The sequence below is a fragment of the Anolis carolinensis genome, chromosome 2, assembly GCF_035594765.1.
Source record: "Anolis carolinensis isolate JA03-04 chromosome 2, rAnoCar3.1.pri, whole genome shotgun sequence".
Taxonomy (NCBI): Eukaryota; Metazoa; Chordata; class Lepidosauria; order Squamata; family Dactyloidae; genus Anolis; species Anolis carolinensis.
In genome coordinates, this window is record NC_085842.1 from 69,054,551 (window position 1) to 69,078,141 (window position 23,591).

The following is a 23,591-nucleotide window of genomic DNA, read 5'->3' on the forward strand; positions in this document are numbered from 1 at the left end:
CTGTGCCTAAAACAACTCTTTCACTTTTTTAAAAAGTGAGAGTTGGGGGCTGACCTTGTGGGGAGGAATAATATGAGCCCTGCAAGCCCTAGCAATTGCCAGCCCCTGGTATTACTGGTGTAAAATAAGAATTAAAGATTAACGTGTATGTTGATCTCTTTGAGTGAGTCCAATCAATTCTATTTTGACAATGACTGGCATCTCCCCATTGTCTGTTGAGCTCTGTCATATGTGTTAGCTAGAAATGCTGTAGCTGCAATATTATGTGCACAGGACCAACAATCAGAAGTTATGACTACATACAGTAGGCCCCAAGAAACATTTTCTAAAACAACAAACAAACTCTGTCTATATTTTTTGCCAGTCACATAGATTTCAGATAAGAATTACCACATATGTATTAGATATTGCTCACATCCACTTTATTGCTGTCTGTGCAACACTGAATACTGATGGCTTCAAATAAACTTTAACTCAATCATTGCTGTGCGTAAGCTGGACTGAAAACAGTGCTGAGGCTTGGTACATCATTTGGCTAGTTTCAGAACACATTCAAGCTTTGTGTTTCACTTGGGGGAAAAGGTAGGGCTGATATCCTGTCCAAAAGTATAAGAACTGGAGGAACTGTATGGAGAGATTACTACTATCATGCACATGTACCTGACTACTACTATGACAATAGTAAGAACCCAAAATAAGATCAGTACATTATATATACACAGGCTAGGGTGATCTTGCAGAAAATTCTAAGTACCTCACCAATTATAAATCCCACAATTCCTTATTATTCAACCATGACAAAATATGGTATGAAATTGAAGCAACCCCTCTGCTTGGCTCACAAGCAAACTGTACATGTAGAACTATGCCATTCATTGTTTGTCTCACAGACATATGAAAAATCATAAGTGGTCATTATGCTTGCAATTAGGTTTTGTGAATTACACACTGGGTGTGAGCTGAAGCTAGCCTAGATGCAATATGGGAAGAAGATGCAATAATCGATAATTTACTTTTTTATTTCAAATGTGTCATCAGAGCAACTGCACTTTGAAGATGTGCTCAATCTTTTAAAATGGTTTTTATTTGTTATCTGTTTCACTGGCATTTAATGTTTGTCATTGTGTTTTATATTGTTATAAGTCGCCCTGAGTCCCCTTGGGGAGATAGGGCGGGCTATAAATAAATATTATTATTATTATTATTATTATTATTATTATTTTCCCAAAACACATTTTTTATTCTACTGCCTTCTCATATTTGAGTTACAGAGCATTGCAGTTATACGTTTGTGCATAGATAATTTATAGCTTTCTTTCAAACACTCTTATGGACACATTTGTGGACGCAGAACAGGTTATGCAATTCTGTTGACAAGAAGAGAAAGGTGAATTGGAGGCACTACTAAAAACCAGTAAAACAAAGTCCAGCTATCAACAAAAAAAGGAAGGGCAGGGAAGGCGTGCACAGATTTTTGAACTAATTCTGTTTCTTGAGGAAAGTGGAGGAAAGAAGGCATGAAAGGAGAAAACACAATTTTGATGTAATCATAGAGGAATCCACTGAAGCAACTGCACCTCTAATTATATAATAGTTTCAGAGCTCTTGTTTTCTTTTTCCTCCAGTTACATTTTTGAGTTATACAAGAATGATGCAATAGGCATCAAGTGATACATTGTAGTTGCCACAAATATCATCTGAGATATCATGAAATGCAGTGAAGTAGCTCTGGATCATACCATATCAAAGCAGAAGCTGTACTACAACAACAACAGCACATTGCATGGACACCTTTTTGGACAAAACGTATGTTAGATGCACTGAGAGGCTTTTGGTAAGACAGTACAATAGGGACCAGTGAGAGAATAAAGCCATGCCGTGAGTTCCATTGTTCCTCTGCAAGGAATGCAAGGGTCTATGGGTGGCTTGTTTGTAACTGCCATGTCCATTCAATAGTTTCCTATTATTTCCAAAGTGATAACAAAATGGTTCCTTTATTGTACAAAGCAGCCGTCTAATCCTTCTCCGTTTTGTTTAAACAGGTCTCACATTGTGTAACTAAATTGTAACTCAGTGGGTGACTTGGCTTCACACAATATCTTTTTTTGACTTAAGCAATGTCAGGCTCTCCAGTTCATTACAGCTGTGACATTGTGGCATATTTCACTGATCACCATTGTACCATATTCATGACACTGTGGAAATATGAAGAGTTGGTGATTTCTTTGGATAAGTATTTATCAAAAATTGTTTACCTTTTGAGCCTGAGGAAGCTGGGGGGGAGAAACAAGAACAGAATAGAACAAGCCATCATTATATAATTGATGTGATATAAGTGAATTTAGTTGTTTCATTATTTTTTAAAAATCACCAAGATAATAAAAATGATGAAGTAACAGGAAATGAGTTTGAGTTTATTCAATCTACCATAGAACAAGAACTAAAGGACAGTGTGTCTGCTAAATAGAATTATACCTTGCAATTTGTTAAAATGCTACAATGCTATCAAAATGCTACAATGCTAGAAGAAATTGATGGTTTTTACTAAAGATATGGTGTCTCACTTGAATTAAGAAATTTCATCTTCATGTACACCACAGATTTCAATGTGGATCCCTAAAGTCACTGTTTTAAGTTAGAGCCTTTGTATTCAATGAACTTTAAAATTAGTCCACCACCATTGTATGAGCACATTTAAATACAAGTGTGAGCTACATACAAGTACCAGTGTAAATGATACAACTACTGTACAATTTGGTTCACCAACATCCTATTTGCACAATGGAAAGTGTTATTTCAGAGCTCCATTCTATACAATCTGAGCTTTTTGTAAGATTTCTTCTAACATGCCAACGGCAGTAGATACAATCTTAGCCCATTGAGGACACACACCAATATCTCACTGAAAACACACAGTTAAATATAATCTCCTATAAAGAAGTAGGCAAATATCTATCTGTTGGAATCATTGGACATTGGATATTGGCTACACGAGAATCTAAAATTCTAAGCTGATTGTAACCCCTCACCCCACATGCTCCCAAATGTGCCCATTATTAGATACAGTAGTCGATGTAGTAAAATAATTACATTTTATAGTTCCAGCTGGTGAAATCACAGATGAGATGGCATTAGCAGGCATCCTATTGGTAATTTGGGTAATCATAAACTGATTTACAAGCATGGAAAGTTGAATTGCACGATAGAGCACATTCATATTCTCATGAAGGGAGTTAGCACATACTATACCATCGAGACCACGATGCAAGTAGAGCCAGCACTGTGGCTGTGGCACAACTGTCTCAATGCATAACATATCTTGATGGGCAATGTGCCCTATTGTGCAATATGTCCTGTTGTGCAATGTGTCTCAGAGTGCAAGCATTCTAATGTCTCCCAGTGCACATGACCTGCTGCAATGGGATCCCCTGTTGTAGAATGGGACATATTGTACAATGCACATTTATGCATTGTTGCGGTTCACTAGCATGGCCCTATGTCATGTCAGCAACTTAGATCTCTCATCCTATAGTTACATATCACAGCCTCTGATGCTGGATCTTGGTCACTGTGTTGATTCAATATTGCTGAGTATTCATTATTTGAGTCAGTTATCTCATCCTCCGGGCTTCTGCTATATATGGAAAGGTTAAGTATATGCTAACAGTGTACTTCAGTATCCAACATCAGTGGAATTGTGGGGGTTCTTCTCAGCTGCCAGTCCAGATTTTTAAGGTGCACTGGCAGCTACAGGGGGGAAGAACAGTCACCAATTCCAGCCAAAGCAGCAGGATCCAATAGAAGTTTACTATTGGATTCTGGCCACAAAATATATATTACAGATGGAGAAAAACTAGTGATGAATCTGAAAAAGCATGCATACAGATTCCACTTGCTAGCATATTTCTTGATGGTACTGACAGCAAAGATTGAATATGTTTTAAAATTTGCTGAAGTAATCTGTGTGGTCTCCTCCACCAAGGCTTTTGCAATCCTATTAATTTTAAAATTCATTTAAGCTTAAAATACTGTACTCATTAAAATACATATTTATATGTCAATTTTTACGTGAGATTAACAAAATCTGCTAATTAAAATAGACATCGGAGGATTGCTTTTATGGACCAGGAGACAAATCATGGACCAAACGATCACAATCAATATTTCTGAGGTACCAGTGCAGTCTACTATGATAATCACTTTGTCATTGTTCCTCTAAAATCTGCTGGTTGTCACAATCATGTCTTCTTGTTTTTGACTCCTATACATGCACAAACATCTTCCTGGTAGGGATAGAAGAAATACCCATAAATCTTTTTGTTCTTAAAGAGAAATAGTATCTCAACATATCAAGACAACATTTTAAATATATTCACCTTCTGAAAGGTTTTTATGTTTCTAAAGAATTTTGGTAAAAATTATTTGCACAAAACCTCTGTTTTGCACAAATAATTTTTCACAATAATACCCTAAATGCCAAGATTAATAAAAAAATGCTATTTCACTCACCAATATTTCATTCACCATTAAAAAGAAATGAAATTGTTCATTCTTTCACCCAGACTCCTGGACTCCGTAGCCAGGATTTTAATTCCGCGGGGGGGGGGGGGGGGGGGGGTTGGTTGGGGCTGAGATTTTGGTTCGGGGGGGGGGCTGAGTCTGGGTGAGGGAGGATCTACCCTAGCAAAGCTTTTGTATCATTATCCCAATACCCCCATGCATATGGGATATATTGAGCACAGTGATCAGATCATGATATGAATAAACACAACAGTTTAAATAATAAATGTAAGGCCTTCTTGAGAACCACCCTGAGAATTTTTTTTGGGGGGGGGGTGAAGCCCCCGGCTACATGCCTGCCAGGAGTATTCTTTAGTGATAATTATTTACTTTGAAACCAGCTATAAGTTGTTTGTCCAAAGCAGAGGTAACTCATTGTTATACCTAGTAAGCATTTATTTGAAATTACTTGCACTGTTCCAACTGACAGTTATCGCTAGGAAAGGCCATGGGCAGCAAAAAATTACCCAGCAATAAAAGCAAGACTTATAGGCCAATCCATAAAAATGCTTATCTCTGTAAAATCCAGTGGGTACTATTGATTCCAATGGTTTCCTTAAATCCTGCCAAGATAAGTGTTTAAAAAAGAAAGAGAATAGCAACATGAGCTTTCTGTTAATCCTCAAAAGCATAATGTAGCAGCTCTTTTTCTTGCGTATAGTGGAAATTATATTTGAATGCTTTTGCCTAAGCCTAACATATTACATGTCATCTGTTTCTCTGTTTTGTGCCAGTATTTTTAAACTCCAGCTTTCTAAAATATATGGTTCACATTTATCATCTTATGTTTAGGATATTCTGTAGTACAAATAAATATAATTCAGTTTTGACCTCTTTTTATTTCTTGAATATTTTATCCTTATTATATTTTTAAATGATAGCTTCATGGAGTTGACCACAAGGTCCATCCAATCCAACCCCTAACATGCAGGAATATGTAATTAAAGCACTCTTTACAGATGGCCATCCAGCCTATAAGGGTGAGCATAAGCAAGGTCCATCAGGAAATACCACTGGGATCGCTGGGATTTACTTTAGGATTGTAGCCCAACTAAATTACAAGACAACAAATATTTTAGGAAAAATATGCAGGGACTTAGAAGAGAGATCAGCATGAACTCATTCTTGGTTTTTTGAAAATATTAGATCATTACAAAACAGCCAAGGCACACATTGGCTCTGCTCATATACTTTACTTGCTTGAAGAACAGAAGTTCATCTATTCCTGGTTATTCAGTTCTACTATAAAGTGATGATTGTTGGTATGATACCACACTGCAAAATTTCATTATAGACAGTTATTGACAATACATATTTAAATTAAAAGAGATTTTTTAATTCATCTGGATGTACATGACATTATATTATGATTTCTTAAAGTTTGAATGCATTCATTTGACATCATGTGGATTAATTTTTTAAAATAAATAAATAAATTACAATACTTTCTAACATCATGTTATTGTTCCATAGACCCAGTCACATATGGAGCTCATGAAACTCAGGGTGGATCTACACCTTATCTCAGGACCAATCTGGCATGGAGTTAATGGGTTACACAGCCATCTCCCTGGCCACTGTGGAAGTGGGGGGAAGTCCACACTATCAGATGGCTCCTTACCACCACCCCCATTCTCCTTTTCATGGCAGTCTCTGGACATGACATAGGCCCTACCAGTTGGTTGATATCAGCAGTGATATTGACCAGGGCACTAGGGTGATAAGGGGGAGGGGAATTGCTCCACTTCACCACTCTCATTTCGAATTGTCCTGGCACACTGGCCAACCTCACTATACGCAACAACTGACTGGTAGGATCCATGTCATGCCTGAAGACTGCAGTGACAGGGAGAATGGAAAGGGTCCTGTGTAAACAGTTGCAGTAGGTTCTGTCTGGGGCAAAATGTGGAGCAACCCATGACTTTGTTTAAAATGGGGCATCTTTGTGCCATGTTAAACCAGATCAGCTCCATGCATGGTTTAGCTGTCATGGAGCTGATTCAGATGCCCTTCACTATAGTGACTCCAAAGTTGTTTTGGATCTCTACTCCCAGAAATCATAGCCAGCTTACAAACTGTTAGGGATTGTGGGAACTGAAGTCCAACACACCTGGAGGGTGAAAAGGTTGAGAACCACTGCTCTAAGTGGTCAGTGTAGATGTGTCTTCTATCCCAGATATGTATATTGAAAAGCATATGCTACTTTGGGGGCAAAACAACTTTTTACACACACACACACACACACACACACACACACACACACACACACACACAAATGTGTAAAATAATTGATAAAAACTCCTATCAGAGATAAAAGTTTTGCAATTTTTCATTTGCAAAAGTAAGCATGAAACAAGTGAAGCTTTACATCCAGATTTCTAAGACTTTGAGCTGTTGGGTCCAGTCAACACACCTCGGCTTGCATCATGTTAAGCTTTCCCCAACTAGAGTAGACCCATACAATCAAATGATGAATGTTAAGTCAACATCTAAATAAATCTTATTGCTCCATTGAGTCTATTCTAGGATGGGAGTACTCCTGGATTCGGATCAGAACCTGGAAGCCCAGGTTCATCAGCAGTGACCAGGAGTGGTTTTGAACAATTAAAGCTACTGTGCCAACTGTGCCTGTTCCTGGAGAAGTCAGATCTGTCCAAGATGGTACATGCCTTGGTTACATCCTGGTTGGACTACTGTAATGGGTTCTACATGGGGCTGCCTTTGAAAAGTGCTTGGAAACTTCAGTGGGTCCAAAGACCAGCAGCCAGCCAGACTGCTGGTTACAAGGAGCATACAACTCATCTGTTCTGACAACTCCACTGGCTGCCAACACATTTCCAAGCACAATTCAAAGTGCTGGTTTTGACCTACAAAGCCTATATTGCTCTGGTCCAGGTTATCTGAAGGACCACATCTCTTTATATGAACCCGGGAGACATCTACGATCTAATGGGGAGAGCCTTTTCTTGTTCCCACCATCCATTCAAGCATGTTTGGTGGGAACATGGGAGAGCGCCTTTTTGGTGGCTGCTCCTAGGCTGTGGAACTTCCTCCCAAGAAAAACTAAAATGGTCCTATGCCTGCTGGCCTTCCACAAGCAGGTCAAGACCTTCATCTACCAACATGCTTTTGAGGAAAGGTAAGGGGCGGCCGGGTGGGGTTGGGAAGGATATGAGTTTAAAGGTTATTTTAATGAATTCTGTTTTTACCACACTGTTATTATTTAATTGTTTTAACTTTTCTATTGCTCTTTTTAAACTGTTTAGTGTAGATAGATGTTAGCCGCCTTGAGTCCCAATGGAGAGAAAGGCGGGATATAACTAAAGAAAAAAATAGGCTCATGTCAGCAGAACAGCATGAGTCAGGTAACGACGTAAAGGGGAATTTTGTAGGCTCTCTCATATCTAAAAAAAGACACTGTAAAGTCTTAAAGCACCCCCATAACAGATTTTGAAGGTATATGGGGATGAAATCGCAAGGAGAGGAGAGGAAGAGAAAAACTGACTGGGATAATAGATTCCTGCTCATTTTATAGAATCATAGAATAATAGAGTTGGAAGACACCACATGGGCCATCTAGTCCAATCCCCTGTTCTGCATTTTTTCAAGAAATATTTGTCTGTGTTAAAACTATTACCTGGCACAGGAACACATTTTCCTGTGAAGTAACAGAAAGTAGTGAGAAAGTCTTTAGATGAATTATTGATAATTATTTTTCTAACAGAAATATGGTATTTATGGTATATCAGGAAATATACATGGCAACCTTTCATCTCCATACTTCCCATTACTATCGTTCTACCTTCCAGAGGAAGCAGCATCTTTCTTACCTGACAAGAAATGACAACTAACTCTTTCAGGAAAAGAGTTCTCCTGATGTTTGGGCTTATGTTGCCAACCTTTTATAGCCATGCTGTATATTTAATTCTGTTTATAGCATATATCTCATGTCAACAAACCAAGAACCTTCAGCTTCCAATTATTCTGAAATTTTACAGGAAACAGTTTCACATTAAGTTCCATATATAGTATGACTGTAAACACCTGAAAATGTGGACAATAGTTAACTTATCTTTTGACTATACCTGTTTTGGAAGCCTACCATAAAATTGCACTAGAAGACTGGGGATGTGATATTTTTTGAAATATAGGTATATTGAATCCATGGATAAGAAGGGCATGCTGTATTATTCTCATATCAATCACTTGATCTTACATTTTGCAAAAAGTTAGAGCACTTATATAGCAAAACCATTTCAATAGTGTGGCTGTTAAAGCACTATTTAACAAAAACAGAATTATCCCTCTGTTATTGATTTCATTTAATGTTATTAAATGTGATTTAGCAGTACAATACTTATTATTTATTTATTAAATTTACACGCTGTATTTCTCTTGGGATATGCATTTATATAGAATGTTTAAAGCACAACTGGATATTTAACATGTTTTCTAACCAAAATGAATTATGCAATATATTTTTCTTTTCAGTTCAAATTTCATTGCTTCAGTATCTTCTCAGCAGTAAATAACATAGTTGCTATGGGAAAGAGCTGTATGGACAATATGGGTTCAACTATCAAAGCTACTATTCCAAAATATATATTTTTAAAAGTGTATTAAAGCAATGGAGACAAAAGAGCTATGTTAATAAAGTTAAAGGAAAAAAATCTGTATATATTCTGTTCTGTATTCTAGAAATATTTCCAATATAAAATTTATCAATGTCTTAATTCTATATATAAATATGAGATGCATGAAGTACAATAAAATATTTAACAGTGCTTCCAAATTTAAAAAAAATCCTTTAATAAGTTTTTGATTTGAATTTTTTTTAAAACAATGTCTTTATAGGAACACTGAACCAAACTATCAGACTACCTCTGATAAATGTAAATCCTTTCACTTTGGTACTAAAAAAGGCAGTATCTCAAAGGCAGAAATATTAGATTGCTGATGTTTAGTCCAACAATTATTGGGGGGGGGGGGGGAGAGATCTAAAGATTTTAAATACTAAGACACCAATCTGTAGTTGTGCACTTTCAAGTTGTTTCTTACTTATGGCAACCCTAAGGCAAATCTATCACATAATTTTCTTGGCAAGATTTGTTCAAAATGGGTTTGCATTTGTCTCCTTCTAAGTGCTCAGTTGCAAAATACATTTTAACACAACATCTTTTCATACATAGACAGTGTTACTGGGCAAGCTGATTTTTCACACAAAACTACTGAAATGATAATCCACTTCTAAGCAGATAATATAAGATTATAAATATAATATGAAATAATTACTGTGGTATAATAATACAGAACAATATAGTCTCTAAAACCAGGAAAGTAAATAAAGAACAACACTCTGAAAACAGAGAAATTGGGAATTCCAGAAAGGAAACCATCAGGGTCAGCTAACACCTCCCAACAAAGAATTCCCCCAGGCAGGAAGTAGCCAGGCTTTGATGCTGCAAGGCCATTAAATGCAAATCAAGGTGCCTAATTCCAGCATTCATACCTGCCACACCATTAATTGCTAGTCAAACTGGCCAACAAAGGATTCCTCAAGATAGAAAGCAGTCAGGCTTGCAAGCAGCAAGGCTATTCAGTGCTTTTCAACCTGGCCAACCAAGATTTCCCCTAGGTAAAAAATCCCCAGGCTTTGAAACCACGAGGCTACTCCGTCCCATTCAACCTGGCCTAGCAATAATGCCCTATGCAGAAAGCAGCCAGGCTTTTAAGCTGCAAGACTATTCAGTGCAATTCAATCTGGCCAAACAATGATTCCCCTACAAAGGAAGTAGCCAAGCTTCACAGCATCTCTTTGATTGAGGGTGCTACTCCAGCTACTCCAGAAAATGGCCAGGCTTTGAGGCTGCAAGACTATTCACTGCTATTCCACCTGGCCAACAAATGATTCCCATAAGCCACAGCAACCCGTGGCCGGGCAAAGCTAATATTTTTATAAAATATATGTATGCAAAATACATTAACACAAAATCTTTTCATACATAGACAGTGTTACTGGGCAAGCAGATTTTTCACACAGAACTACTAAAATATTATATATATATATATATATATATATATATATATATATATATATATGTGTGTGTGTGTGTGTGTGTGTGTGTGTGTGTGTGTGTGTATGTGTGTGTGTGCGTGTGTGTGTATGCTATATATCTATATCTATATCTATCTATATAATAAAAGTGAATGTTTGTATGTTTGTATGTGCCAGCATTTTGATTGGCCAGCCAGAATATGGGCCAGCTTTCTGATTGGCCGCCACTTTCACAGGCCACTGGGACCCCTGAGGCAAAAACTACTACCAGCAGGCTTCGTTCGGCCTACTTTCTCTCCTCAGAACAACGCTAGCTTTGGTACACTTAACAGCCTTCGTTCTACACTTTTGTAATCAAAAATACCACTGGAACCACCAGGAAGGCCAGACCTGGACTAAACTTGACACACATAACCCCTAGGACCCATGAACCCACTGACAACAGATCTGGACCAAATAGACCCAACATGGCCAACTGATAATAAAAAACTTTGGGTGCTAGGAATTACAGTTCACTCACACATTCACAGCATTCTTAATCCAACTAATGATAGAAAATAATTATGCTTTAATCCTCAACATTGCTCCAAAGAAGGCAGCTTCTGCCTGGGTCATTACCAGAACTGTCCTTCTATAAGGTAAGACCGTACTTTCCACAACAGACTGAAGAGAAAAAATGACTATCTTTTTAATCTTTGTTGTCATTATGAAAACTTTTATCCCCCCCCCACCTTACCCACCCACCACGGGGCCCCTTTGGCCCCTCTGCTGACATGTTTAAGACCTTCCAGGCTGTCCCCATGCTGCTAGGCCCAAAAAGAGAATGCCATCTTGCTTCCTCAGCATTGCTCCAAAGAAGGTAGCTTTCAACTTCTTTGTAAGGCCCTACTTTCTTCAAAAAACAGCAGAGAACATCGTTATTATCTTTTTAACGATGCCTTTTCATGCTTATGAACACTTCTAGCCTCCAAAGCCCCAATCCCAACCTCCTTTGATCATTTTGCTAACACGTTTCAGGCCTTGCAGGCTGGCTCAATTCTGCTAGGCCGCAAAAGAGGGGGCCATCTTCCCTGTTCAACATGGTTCCAATCAGGGCAGCTTTTGCCTGGGTCTTTTGGATGCAGCACTCTCCTTCAACAAGGTAAGGCAGCAAGTATGTAAATAGGTTGATCTTGGGCTGATGGAAGTAGCACCACATCAAATAAGAAATAAGCTACCACTTATAAAGTGGGGAGGCAAATTAAACTAATTTACGACGTTGGAATGAGGAAGTGCCGTCACAGTGGATGATGAAGCAGCTGCTCCCCCCTGAGCCAGAATTGAACATCCCCTCAAGAGAAGGTTAAATTGCCTCTGCATCTGTCTCTGTCTCAGTTCTGTGTGTATATGGGCATTGAATGTTTGCCCTATATGTATATAATGTGATTTGTTTATATATATATATATATATATATATATATATAAATGGTTCTGTTTATATGGTTATGCACTTTCTAATAGCTTTATTCTTAAAATCCAAAATCCAACAATGCCCATTTCTAATATATATCCTTACCAAATGAACCCAGGCAACGTCAGGTACTTAGGCAACATTATTTATTTATTTACAGTATTTATATTCCGCCCTTCTCACCCCGAAGGGGACTCAGGGCAGACTACATTATATACATACAGGACAAACATTCAATGCCCATATATACATAGAACCGAGACAGAGACAGACACAGAGGTAATTTAACCTTCTCCTGAGAGGATGTTTGATTCTGGCCACAGGGGGGAGCAGCTGCTTCATCATCCACTGTGACAGCACTTCCTCATTCCAACGTTGTAAATTAGTTAAATTTACCTCCCCACTTTATAAGTAGTACCTTATTTCCTACTTGATAGATGCAACTATCTTTCGGGTTGCTACGTTCTTTGGCTCTGGGAGTTATAGTTCACCCTTATATAGACAGCACTGAACCCAGCCAACTTCAGATCTGGACCAAAGTTAGCACACTGCCTCATCGTGTCCAATTGAGCATACAGACAGGGTTTCGGGGTGATTGTCCTTTGGCTCTGGAAGTTGCAGTTCACCCTTATATAGTTAGCACTGAACCCAGCCAACTTCGGATCTGGACCAAACTTGGCACACAGCCCTATCATGCCAAACTGTGCATACAGGCAGGGTTTTGGGGTGATTGACCTTTGGCTCTGGGAGTTGTAGTTCACCCTTATACAGACAGCATTGAACCCAGCTGATGACGGAGCTGGACCAAACTTAAGTGATATTTCCGCACATCCCCAAACAACTCAATGCCGTCTACTAATAACCCGGGCACTGCCGGGTCCCCAAGCTAGTACATATATATATTTCAGTGATATACTATATATATATACTAGCTGTGCCCGGCCACACGTTGCTGTGGCGAAGTATGGTGGTATGGGAAATAAAGTATTGAGGAATTGGTGGTAGTTAAGGTAAAGGGTAAAGGTTTTCCCCTGACATTAAGTCCAGTCGAGTCTGACTCTAGGGGTTGGTGCTCATCTCCATTTCTAAGCCATGGAGCAGCGTTACCTTCCCGCTGGAGCAGTACCTATTGATACACTCACATTTGCATGTTTTTGAACTTCTGGGTTGGCAGAAGCTGGGGCTAACAGTGAGGGCTCTCTCTGCTCTCCCAATTCAAACCTGTGGCCTTTCAGTCCAGAAGTTCAGCAGCTCAGCGCTCTAACACGCTGCGCCATCAGGGGATATTATTTCCTAAAGGTTGTGAATATACAATATTTCAGATTGGGCTTTTTTGTCTGTTGGAGATTATAAATGGGTTATATAGCTGTGTGGAAGGGCCTTGAGTCTACACTGCCATATAATCCAGTGCAAATTAGATAATCTGTGGAAGAAGCCTAAGTGAGGCCTAAGTCTGCCTGTCCCCTAACTGAACCCTGGCTGTCTCTTGGCTGAGCTGGTTGCTAGGAGACCAAGTGGGCAGAGATTAGTCCTCTAACTGGCAGCAATTGGATAAAAACAATTATTGCTCTCCCTCTAATTATGACTTTATTTTTCTTTTCTTTTTGTTGTATCAACCTAATGGCGTGGATGATGGGTTGTGTTGTCAAATTTCGAGGTTGGAGGGCCTGTAGTTTTGTTGTTTTGTGGGTCACTGTGATGCCATCACTCATTTATATATATAAATATATAACTTCACCGGTGGCTCAGTGTGTTAAAGCACTGAGCTGCTGAACTTGCAGACCAAAAGGTCCCAGGTTCAAACCCGGGGAGTGGAATGAGCGCTTGCTGTTAGCTCCAGCTTCTGCCAACCTAGCAGTTCGAAAACATGCAAATGTGAGTAGATAAATAGGTACCACTCCAGTGGGAAGGTAACAGTGTTCCATGCAGTCATGCTGGCCACATGACCTTGGAAGTGTCTACGGACAACGCCGGCTCTTCAGCTTAGAAATAGAGATGAGCATCAACCCCCAGAGTTGGACATGACTGGACTTAATGTCAGGGGAAACCTTTACCTTTACCTTATACATATATATATATATATATATACACACACACACACACACACACACACATACATACACATACAGCAGAGTCTCACTTATCCAAGTTAAACGGGCCAGCAGAAGCTTGGATAAGCGAATATCTTGGATAATAAGGAGGGATTAAGGAGAAGCCTATTAAACATCAAATTAGGTTATGATTTTACAAATTAAGCACATGATTTTTTGATCATGTTATACAACAAAATTGACAGAAAAAGTAGTTCAATACGCAGTAATGTTATGTTGTAATTACTGTAATTACGAATTTAGCACCAAAATATCACAATATATTGAAAACATTGACTACAAAAATGGCTTGGAGAATCCAGAGGCTTGGATAAGCGAGGCTTGGATAAGTGAAACTCTACTGTATATATATGTACAAATAAAAGTATTGATGATTGACACTCCTTCTTTAAACTCAAGTGAGTCCATAAGCTTTTAGTTTCCCCTGAAGTTAAGCATGGCAAACACAATAGTTCAGCAGGCTTTTACCACTTTAGTTGACAAATACACTTATATCACTTTTGCAACAAAATGATGTCATAAAACTAAAAAAATTAGTTGGTTGAGCCAAACAGCTTCATTACAGAGATTTAAAATGAAGTTTCACAATCCAAGAATGAATATTTGCATCACTACATTTAATGAGGCTTCTCATTCCAATGAAACACTTTTGTCTTTATAAACGTTAACAATGGTTTCATCTACTTCACTTCAGCTTCCACTTCATCTTAGGAATTTTTAGCTGGGATATTTAAATTCGGTGCTGTGGAACAATTAAGCTGCTCTCTTTAAATGCACAAGCATTCACTTTGTGAAATGTCCAGAACACTGGTACAGATAAAGGATTAAAAGAAAAGATGTTGGGAGTCAAGATGAAGCAGTATATCACTTTCGAAACAGATGCAAAGAAATGTTATATTATTTCAAAAGACTTATGAAGATAATTTTGTCTAGACAAAATATCCTTATATATATCCCAATTGATATTTGTGAAATGTTGTATATTTTATTGGTCAGTATGAACTATAACAGAGTGATGCTTACTAATTGACTTGATTATGTATTTATTATCTTGTGTAGGAATTTAAAATTGTATACTGGGGAAAAATCATTTGAAAATTGATGGATTTTATTGCTTCTTCTTGTAGTTTGCTTTTTCCTCATTGCAAAATTTAATTTGAAGCTTATATCCAATTGCGAGGGTCAACTAGAGTACAACTACTGAATCAATTATGGCTCTTTTGGTTGGGAAATTTAGTGGAGCTGTAGTTAAAAAAACAATACCTGTTGGATCCCAGGCCATTTCTATGCCAGAATAAATTTGACCTAGAAGAATCAAAACACCAATGGGATACTGCGCAAATGAGATATATATATAAGTGCATTGAAAATTCTGTTTATAAATGAGAAAGTTAATCAGGACTTCTGGGGCAAGGCTCCTATCCCTTTAATGTTTGTGTGACATCTGTTGAAATTTCTACACAAATATTAATGGACTGAGGAGTGGGAAACTGACTGCCATTCTGCAGGAAACCATTAGTGTTCCTTCCTGAATTATAAATATAAAATTGGAAAAAGGTATTAGAATTTTTAGGAAACATTTTTAGATTTTAGAAAAAATGTGTGTGTGTGTGTGTGTGTGTGTGTGTGTGGAAGTGATTCACTTAAATAGAAAAGAACGTTCTATTGGGAATTACTGAATATCTCTATGCAAGAAAGGGAAATAAAACAACAGGCATACATATTCACACACATTTGGAAAGAACAAATATTGGAAATATTACTTTAGAGTAATATTTTGGCTCAGTAGTGCACTATATCCAACCTTGTTGAAATCCAATGTGATTTTCTTTTTCTTTTTCTTTTTTAAAAAGGAACAGTGTTCCAAAATAAATGATACTGCTTAGCCATTGTTTCTTTCCTAGCCAGCATCCTTGCTGTTAGGTTCTATTGGCAGTTCTACAAAAATGATTCCTAGGCAGTTTAATTTTAATTACTGCCAGTTCTAATTATTGTTAAATGAGGCATTTATGAAGATCGATGGGAAGGTGAAACATAACAACAGACTACTTTTTCTCCCTTTTCTCCCATGACAAAAGAATTTATCTGAACTACATACACAGAGAGTTACAAAAGCATATGCATTTAAAAGGTGAGGGGTGTCATTTTGTTGAAATCATATGGGGCTAGTAATTTTTAAAATACGGAACTATGATTTTCTGATATATGACAGAATATGTGATATCTACCACCCACCAAAACGAAAGCAGTTGGTGGTTCCTTTGTACATATAAATCTCTCATACAATTACAAACCTTGATTATTATTTCAAAAGCATTACACTAGAACAGAAATTTAGCATCTAGCATCAGAAAAAACTACTTATATATCACGAAGATCCAACGTTACTATGTTATTGTTTACTCAGTAGTACTTTTTCTATTGAGATACAAAAGCAATCGACTGGCAGATCTGACAAAATAGGCTATAATATACAAACAAAATGCAATGAATTTGTTGCTCTTCAAACCAGGGATACAGCTTATTGTTCTGTTCACTGGAAAATAAGAACATAGTTTTTCGTATGGAATGCATCTTCATCTCAGTTGCCGTTTTTCATCTGTATTTTGCAATAATTTTCCCATTCATTTGAAAAAAGTGTAATTGCCTGCAATGTCACAGGCATCAACTGATGATCGTACTGTATTGATTATGAGCTTTGTTCTGTGAGAAATAGATGGTGGACTGTGTTAAGAATTGTGAAGTTAACAAACTTACCTACCATCTTTTATAGAGATGGCTTCTATATGCTACACTCTGGGCATTTTTTCTCTCTCATGATGCAAGCTGAACATGGCTAGATTGTAGAAGGATCTTTGACAAAGAAAAATAGAATCCTTGCTCTTTTTTGCTACCAGTAATTTTCCCCCAAAAAATGTGCACAAATGTTGGAAGTATCAGAAATCACAAGATTAATCCAAAAAAATGAATATGAAATCAATTTGAATGTTTCCATGTCTTACCATTTATTTTTTTGAAATAAACTCTTTAAAATTATGTTCATTTTAACTAATATAACTGTACTTTGGAAATCCAGAGGAAAAATTCCCTAATTTAGTGACTGTTTTTTTTTTTTTGCTTTTCAGATTTGGGTTATATAGCCACATAACATTTTGTGTTCAAAAATGACCTTTTATTTTAAAGCATTCCTTATAATTTCAGAGAAAGCAGTTGTATGACAACAAGAAGTTGACAAATCTTCCGTCCTACTATATCACCAACTAAAAGTGTTTATAGCATTTTCAATGTCACCAAGAATGTTTTTGTTAGGTATAATGGGTAAAGGACAGGACAGTAAATATGGACTATTTCTCAGATACATGATAACCACAGTAAGAATGCTGTTTGGTCAAACTTGGAAATGGACTGAAGGATCGATGATAGAAGAATGGACTAATACAGATGCTGAACTACCCCAAATTGCCAAAGTGATGTGCATTGTAAAGGATAATCCAATTGAAGATTGTTTTTTTTTAAAAAAAAAAAGGTTGGAAACGTTTTATGCTTTTTCAGGAATAGGAAAGCTAATGATGTAACAATGTATGGCTATGGATAATAACACTTCCAATAGGATTACTAAATTGCATCTGTAATGGTAGAATAAAATATTTTCCCCTCTTTCATTACAGCTTGGAGAGAAAGGTCAATTCCCCCATCATATCTAAGTTAGTTAGAGTTTAATGTTTTCATTCAATACATAATCATGTTAGTTTAGAATATAAATATCCAAAGGGATATTGGAGGCTAACTGAAGTTGGTAGCATATGCCTTCATAGATCTAGGGCTCCTCTACACTGAGCAGTTTAGTAAAGGTTTTCCCCTGACGTTAAGTCCAATCGTGACTGACTCGGTAGTTGGTGCTCATCTCCATTTCTAAGCCAAAGAGCTGGCGTTGACCGTAGACTGAGGTCATGTGGCCGGCATGACTGCATGGAGTGCTGTTACCATCCTGCCAGAGCGATACCTATTTATCTACTCACATTTGCATGTTTTCGAACTGCTAGGTTGGCAGGAGCTTGGGCTAACAGCGGGCGCTCATTCCGCTACCGGGATTTGAACCTGGGACCTTTCCATCTGCAAGTTCAGCAGCTCAGCGCTTTCACACACTGTGCCAACACCACGGGCCCTGAGCAGTTTAGGAAAGTGCAAATGTGTTCCAGGGCCATTGTACAGATAGCAAAGGAGTGCATCTGTTCTGGTAGGGTGGCCAACATATTACTTACTCTCAGGGCCGGCCCAACACTGAGGCCACTGAAGCGCCCGCTTCGGGCGTACGGTCCCTGGGGGTGCTGTGGAGGCCAGCCTGGCCTGGCCAGGGCACCACGGCCTGGAGGGACTTTCCCGCAGCTTCCTGGCTGGCTGGCCTGGGCCAGGGCGTGCGGGGCAGGAGGCGGGGCCCTGTCTGGGCGGAGCCCTGCCTCCTGCCCCACACGCCCTGGCCCCACCTCTCATGCTGCGCGAGAGGCGAGGTCAGGGCGAGCAGCGTGGGAGGTGAGGCCAGGGTTGGCCCCGCCTCCCGCGTCGCTCACCCTCGCCCGGCTGGCCTTTCCCAGCCGGCCAGGCTGCAGTGGGAGTCCCTCCAGGCCACAGTCGGCGTGGCCTGTAGAGACTTTCCCGCCACTTCCTGGCCAGCTGGCCTAGGCCAGGGCATGCAGGGCAGGAGGCAGGGCCCCATCTGGGTGGAGACCTGCCTCCCACCCCGCGCACCCTGGCCCTGCCTCCCACGCTGCACGAGAGGCGGGGCCCGGGCGAGCAGCGTGGGAGGCGGGGCCAGGGCGTGGGAGGCGGGGCCAGGTCTGGCCATGCCCCACCTCCCACAGCGCATGGCCACGCCTCCCGCAGCACGGGGGGGCGCAAATTCCCCCCCCCCTGCTTAATATTAAAAATGTTCTCGGGCCGGCCCTGCTTCCTCTACATCACTAATGGCTGCTACTGCCAGTTTTAACTGGCCACAGAGCTTGGTCTAAACTCCTAGCTATTGCAAGTGCCTCTGCTGATGTCAGAAATGGTTGCTCACATGGCCAGCAAGAAAGGGGGACCCCCTCTTCCTTTTACTGGTCTGGCAGGCAACCCTTTCTAACATGAGCAGATGTCTTTAGCCACCTAGTAATGGTAGTGGCAGCAATACAGGAACAATCTATCTCTACTGTGCTGATGATTGTAGGTGATGGTGACAATATCCAGTCTTGGAGTGTGGACCAGGTCAAACAGGACCCGATCCTTCTGCCCAGGTTGCCCCGAAGACACAGGATACTCTGGAATATCATATTCCAGAAAACTCCAGAGTAACCCTCAGGGCAAAATCTGAGGCAAAATCTTTTTAAAGCACAAACAAACCCAGAAACCAGGACACTCAGGATAAACCAGGATCTGAAGCTACTGTGTATTGTGGGCACAACTGATGGCCCATTTATGGTGAATCTGGGAGTTTGGGCAGTGTAGAAAAGTCCTTATGTGCACATTTAAATTGACCCTTCATAATGAAGGGAAAACAAATCAGCTCCATAATGGCTGCTTGATGTACAGCATTGATTCTGGTCAACATAAGCGAAGACAACTCTGATTGTTTCCAGGAATCCAGAGCAAATGACAACTTTTGGCTCTGTGGGAGGGGTGATTCCTCCTCTCCCATCTCCCATGTCACTTCAGATGATGGGTGGCAGACACTAGCCGTGTCATGCCTGGTGGCCACTGCTACCATGGGGACAGTAATGATGACTGTCCAATGGCATCTAAACAAACACAAAATAGTCTTTTGCATAGACTATCTTGTGTTTGTTTATATACCTTACAAGTATTCTGGGATATTGTTTAGTAGGCTTCCAATGGCGCCAAACTAGGTTAGATGTCACTGAACATTCAGGACTCCTTTCCACCTCCACAATACCCTGGGAGCTGGTGGTGAAAACTACCTCAGGGCCAATCTGGAATTTGACACTCTGGATTCATTCTAAGATAAATTGTACATGCATAACCACCTTAAATCTACATCTTTGCATGTATCTCAAGAAGTAGACTTAGGCCTTGTCTATACTAACAGAAAATGCAGACTCATCTTAAGTCCACACTGGGGGCCCATTCAGCCAGGGCCCAAAATGTGCAAGCCCACATGCTTTTAGCAGAGGTGTCCAAACAACATCTCTGATAAAATCTAATTAATTCGAGACATAGCAGAAAACCCCTGCTTTGTCCTGAATTAATTCGATACCTGCTAAGACCCAGACCTTTGATAAGATCCATGTCTTTCCAGATATGGGCCCAGTGTGGATTGGGCCCGGGGACCCCATCACCCAATCTCCAGGCCCAATCTACACAGCCTTCTTGGGGTTTTCCGACTCAACGAGCCTGGAAAACTTAGAGGGCACCAACACTTTCCCCAAAAGAGCCCATAAAAATTAAAAGAACTTGCCCAGCTGCCATTAAAGCACTTCTGGAATTCTCCTGGAGCACAGAAACGATGCACCAGGAGATGGGGAGGATCGCTTCCTGCCCCCAGGTTTCCTGGTGCATCATTTCTATGCAACAGGAGGACTCCAGAAGTATTTTAATGGTGGCCGGGTAAGTTCTTTTAATTTTTATGGGCTTCTTTGGGGGTTTTTTTGGGGTGTCTGGTTGCCCTCTCAGAAGGTACATTTCCGGGAAAGCACAGGTTCTGGGGGGAAGTGTGGGGACTTAAACACGTGCCTAAGCAGGCTTCTTAAACCCGCTTCAGTGCGCTGTCTATAAGCGACCCGGAACTTCTTTGCGAATATCCCAGATTTTCTGTCCTTAACCTGAATTTGCATTGCTTTGGGCAAAGTTAGTGATACTCTGAAGTTTACAGGAAACTCCTGAGTATCCTGCAGCTTCACTGCTCTCTGGATAGCTCGATCAGGTCCCAATCTACCATCCAGACGGACATGACTCTTTCCCTACAGTAATCAGTGCAGAGGAAAGTCATGACTCATCTCCATTTTGTTGCTGCTGCTTGCTGGTTACAATTTTTTCTGAGTGTACCTGACCATTGCCTGTCATGTTGACAGATGTCAGAAAAGGGTGCCAGTTGACCAGTGAGAAGGAGAGGGATGCTCTTTGTTGGCATTTCATTATGATATCCACAAATGCAACAGGCAATGGCCAGGCACTTGCATGGGGTCCCAGCAGTAGTGTAATGGTGAGTAGGGGATGACCCAGTATGATGACACACTTGACTGTTGACTCTAGACCAGTGATGGGCAACCTTTTGAGCTTGGTGTGTCGAAATTCACCAAAAAACCAATCCTAACTCACTTCGAGAAAAACCCCATAATATTGCTATATTTATAGTTTAATAACAAAAAAGGATAATTGTAACTATATTTAATAAAGTGCTCTCTCACTTATTGCGGGGGTTACGTTCCAGGCCCACCTATGATAAGTGGAAATCCGTGAAGTAGGGACACTACATTAATTTTAATAAATATAGCATCCCTCCCTCCCTCCCCCCCTCTCCCTCTCCCTCCCTACCTCTTTTATACTGTATTGCTTGAAGCCGCTCCCTCCTGTTGTGTCAAGGAATATGGTGGCTACAGCTAGTGTGGCAAAAGGGACTCCACAGGTTGGGCCGCTGCCTCAGTTTGGGGTAAGTGGCCAAAGCCCCGGATGAGGGAGCAGAAAAGGGGGGGAGTGTTGTCCAGGCTGAGTGAGGGAAGGGAAGGGGAGCTGAGGAAAGGAAGTGAGAGCCACCACTGGCCTCTGCGGCTGGGTCGGGCACAAAGAGAAGCCGCTGCTGTGGCTCTGAGGAGGGTTTTTGTTCAGTCACATCAAGCGGTGCAGGCCGCGGAGGGTGCCAGGTAAGCTTGGCCTGGGCTTGAGGGGAGCACCCACTTGCCTGATGCCAGCCAGAGGTGGCTTTGGTGCGCCAGCTGAGCTCCCTCATCCAAGTATGGCTTGCTCCAAATCCCTGGGGCAGCGGCAGGGATAGCGCCATGCGCAGGGATGCCATCCCAACTGGGTCCTTCAGGGATCCAGCCGGGGCGGGGGAGAAAAGCGGGGACCGCCACACTACAGCAAATGTTTCAGCCTCATCTACTGCACTTGGACATGCAGGAGCCAAGGATGAATGTCCTTCTTGGCATGAGGCCGCGTGTCAGCAAACGTGGCTAGGTGTGTCAGTGCTGACACGCGTGTCATAGGTTCGCCATCACTGCTCTAGACAGTGGCCTCAGATTTAGCAGATTCATGCTGAATCAGGCTGTTCCAGGGTAGATATACACTGGCATACTGTGCCTTGTATAATACAGTCTTTGTTTTCTCACATTGTCTCTAAAGTACTGCAAGATGCCTTTGCATGCTAATCTTTTAGTTAGTTAATGTTTAGTGTTTAAGTTTAATTTCTTAGTATTCATTTTAATTTGGATTTAATTCGAGTTATTTATGTATATGTACTTCTTTTTTTCTTTTCTTATTTTCTCTTTCTGATTGTTTATTACTTTTGTTATGAATTACCATATTTTGTTTCTGTTAAAATGTATAATTAAATAATTCTCAAAAAAAGAAAAAAAAGTGTGTGCAGGAAAGCTGAATGCACATATATATTGAAGAATTTCCAATTGTGGATTCTGTTTGAGCAAAAATTGAACACTAAATTTGCTTTGTATGATTTATGAAGAAAGTCAGGGATGCCCAAAGTGTATCTAGAGCAGTGTTTTTCAAACTGTGTTACTTCAGGTGTTTTGTACTTCAGCTCCCAGAAATCCCAGCCAGCTTACCAGCTGTTAGGAACTATGGGAGCTGAAGTCCAAAACATCTGGAAGAGCACAGTTTGAGAAACTCTGGACTAGAGAGTCAGCAAAAATGAAAGAAAATCATTGTAATATGTTCTGTCAAATATTGTCTTAATTGTTGCTAACCAGTAATCCAGGACTAAAGTGACTAGGTTAGAGGGCAATCTGATAGTTTATTATGCATACAGTAATAATGTAAACACATATAATATTTGGAAATATTTTAAAAGCTTGATTTATTAGATCCTTCACCACCACCTTTAATTTAGGAAAAACATTTGCATTGCCATTTGTGTGTAAGTCTTTTTAAATCAAAGAGTGTGTTCAAAATGTCAGTTCATGCCAGGGCTCAGAAATAATGAAACAAATTTTAGTGGAACTGCCAAAATATATTTTAAAAGAACATGCTAATCTCACTAAAACAACTTCAGTGTCTCTCACTTTTATATAAAGTTTAGTAATGTAGGAAGCGTAGAAAAAGTGTTTGGAGAAATTTGGAACAAGATGATCAAAATGAACCAGGTGTCAAAAGTTGTGGCAAGAAAACAGCAGATACAGAAGGAATAAGAGAGAAAAATCAGACCTGGTGATAGTTAATAAAACATGGAGGTAGCTATGAAATGATGAAGAAA

The 23,591-nt window shown here is 40.0% G+C and overlaps 1 protein-coding gene across 3 annotated transcripts in view; it reads right to left on the reverse strand.

Annotated features, from left to right (window-relative positions):
- cacna2d3 (calcium voltage-gated channel auxiliary subunit alpha2delta 3) overlaps positions 1-23,591 on the reverse strand; it is a 713,907-nt gene that overhangs the window by 199,322 nt on the left and 490,994 nt on the right. For 2 of the 3 annotated variants that reach the window (XR_010002615.1, XM_062969909.1), the window contains exon 14: positions 2,256-2,273. The exons of the other annotated variant lie outside the window; for it this stretch is intronic. Coding sequence is in view for 1 of the 2 variants with exons in the window: in XM_062969909.1 (XP_062825979.1) it covers positions 2,256-2,273 (18 nt within the window). In the remaining variant the exon portion in view is untranslated. The remainder of the gene's footprint in view (positions 1-2,255; positions 2,274-23,591) is intronic. 3 annotated transcript variants of the gene reach the window in all.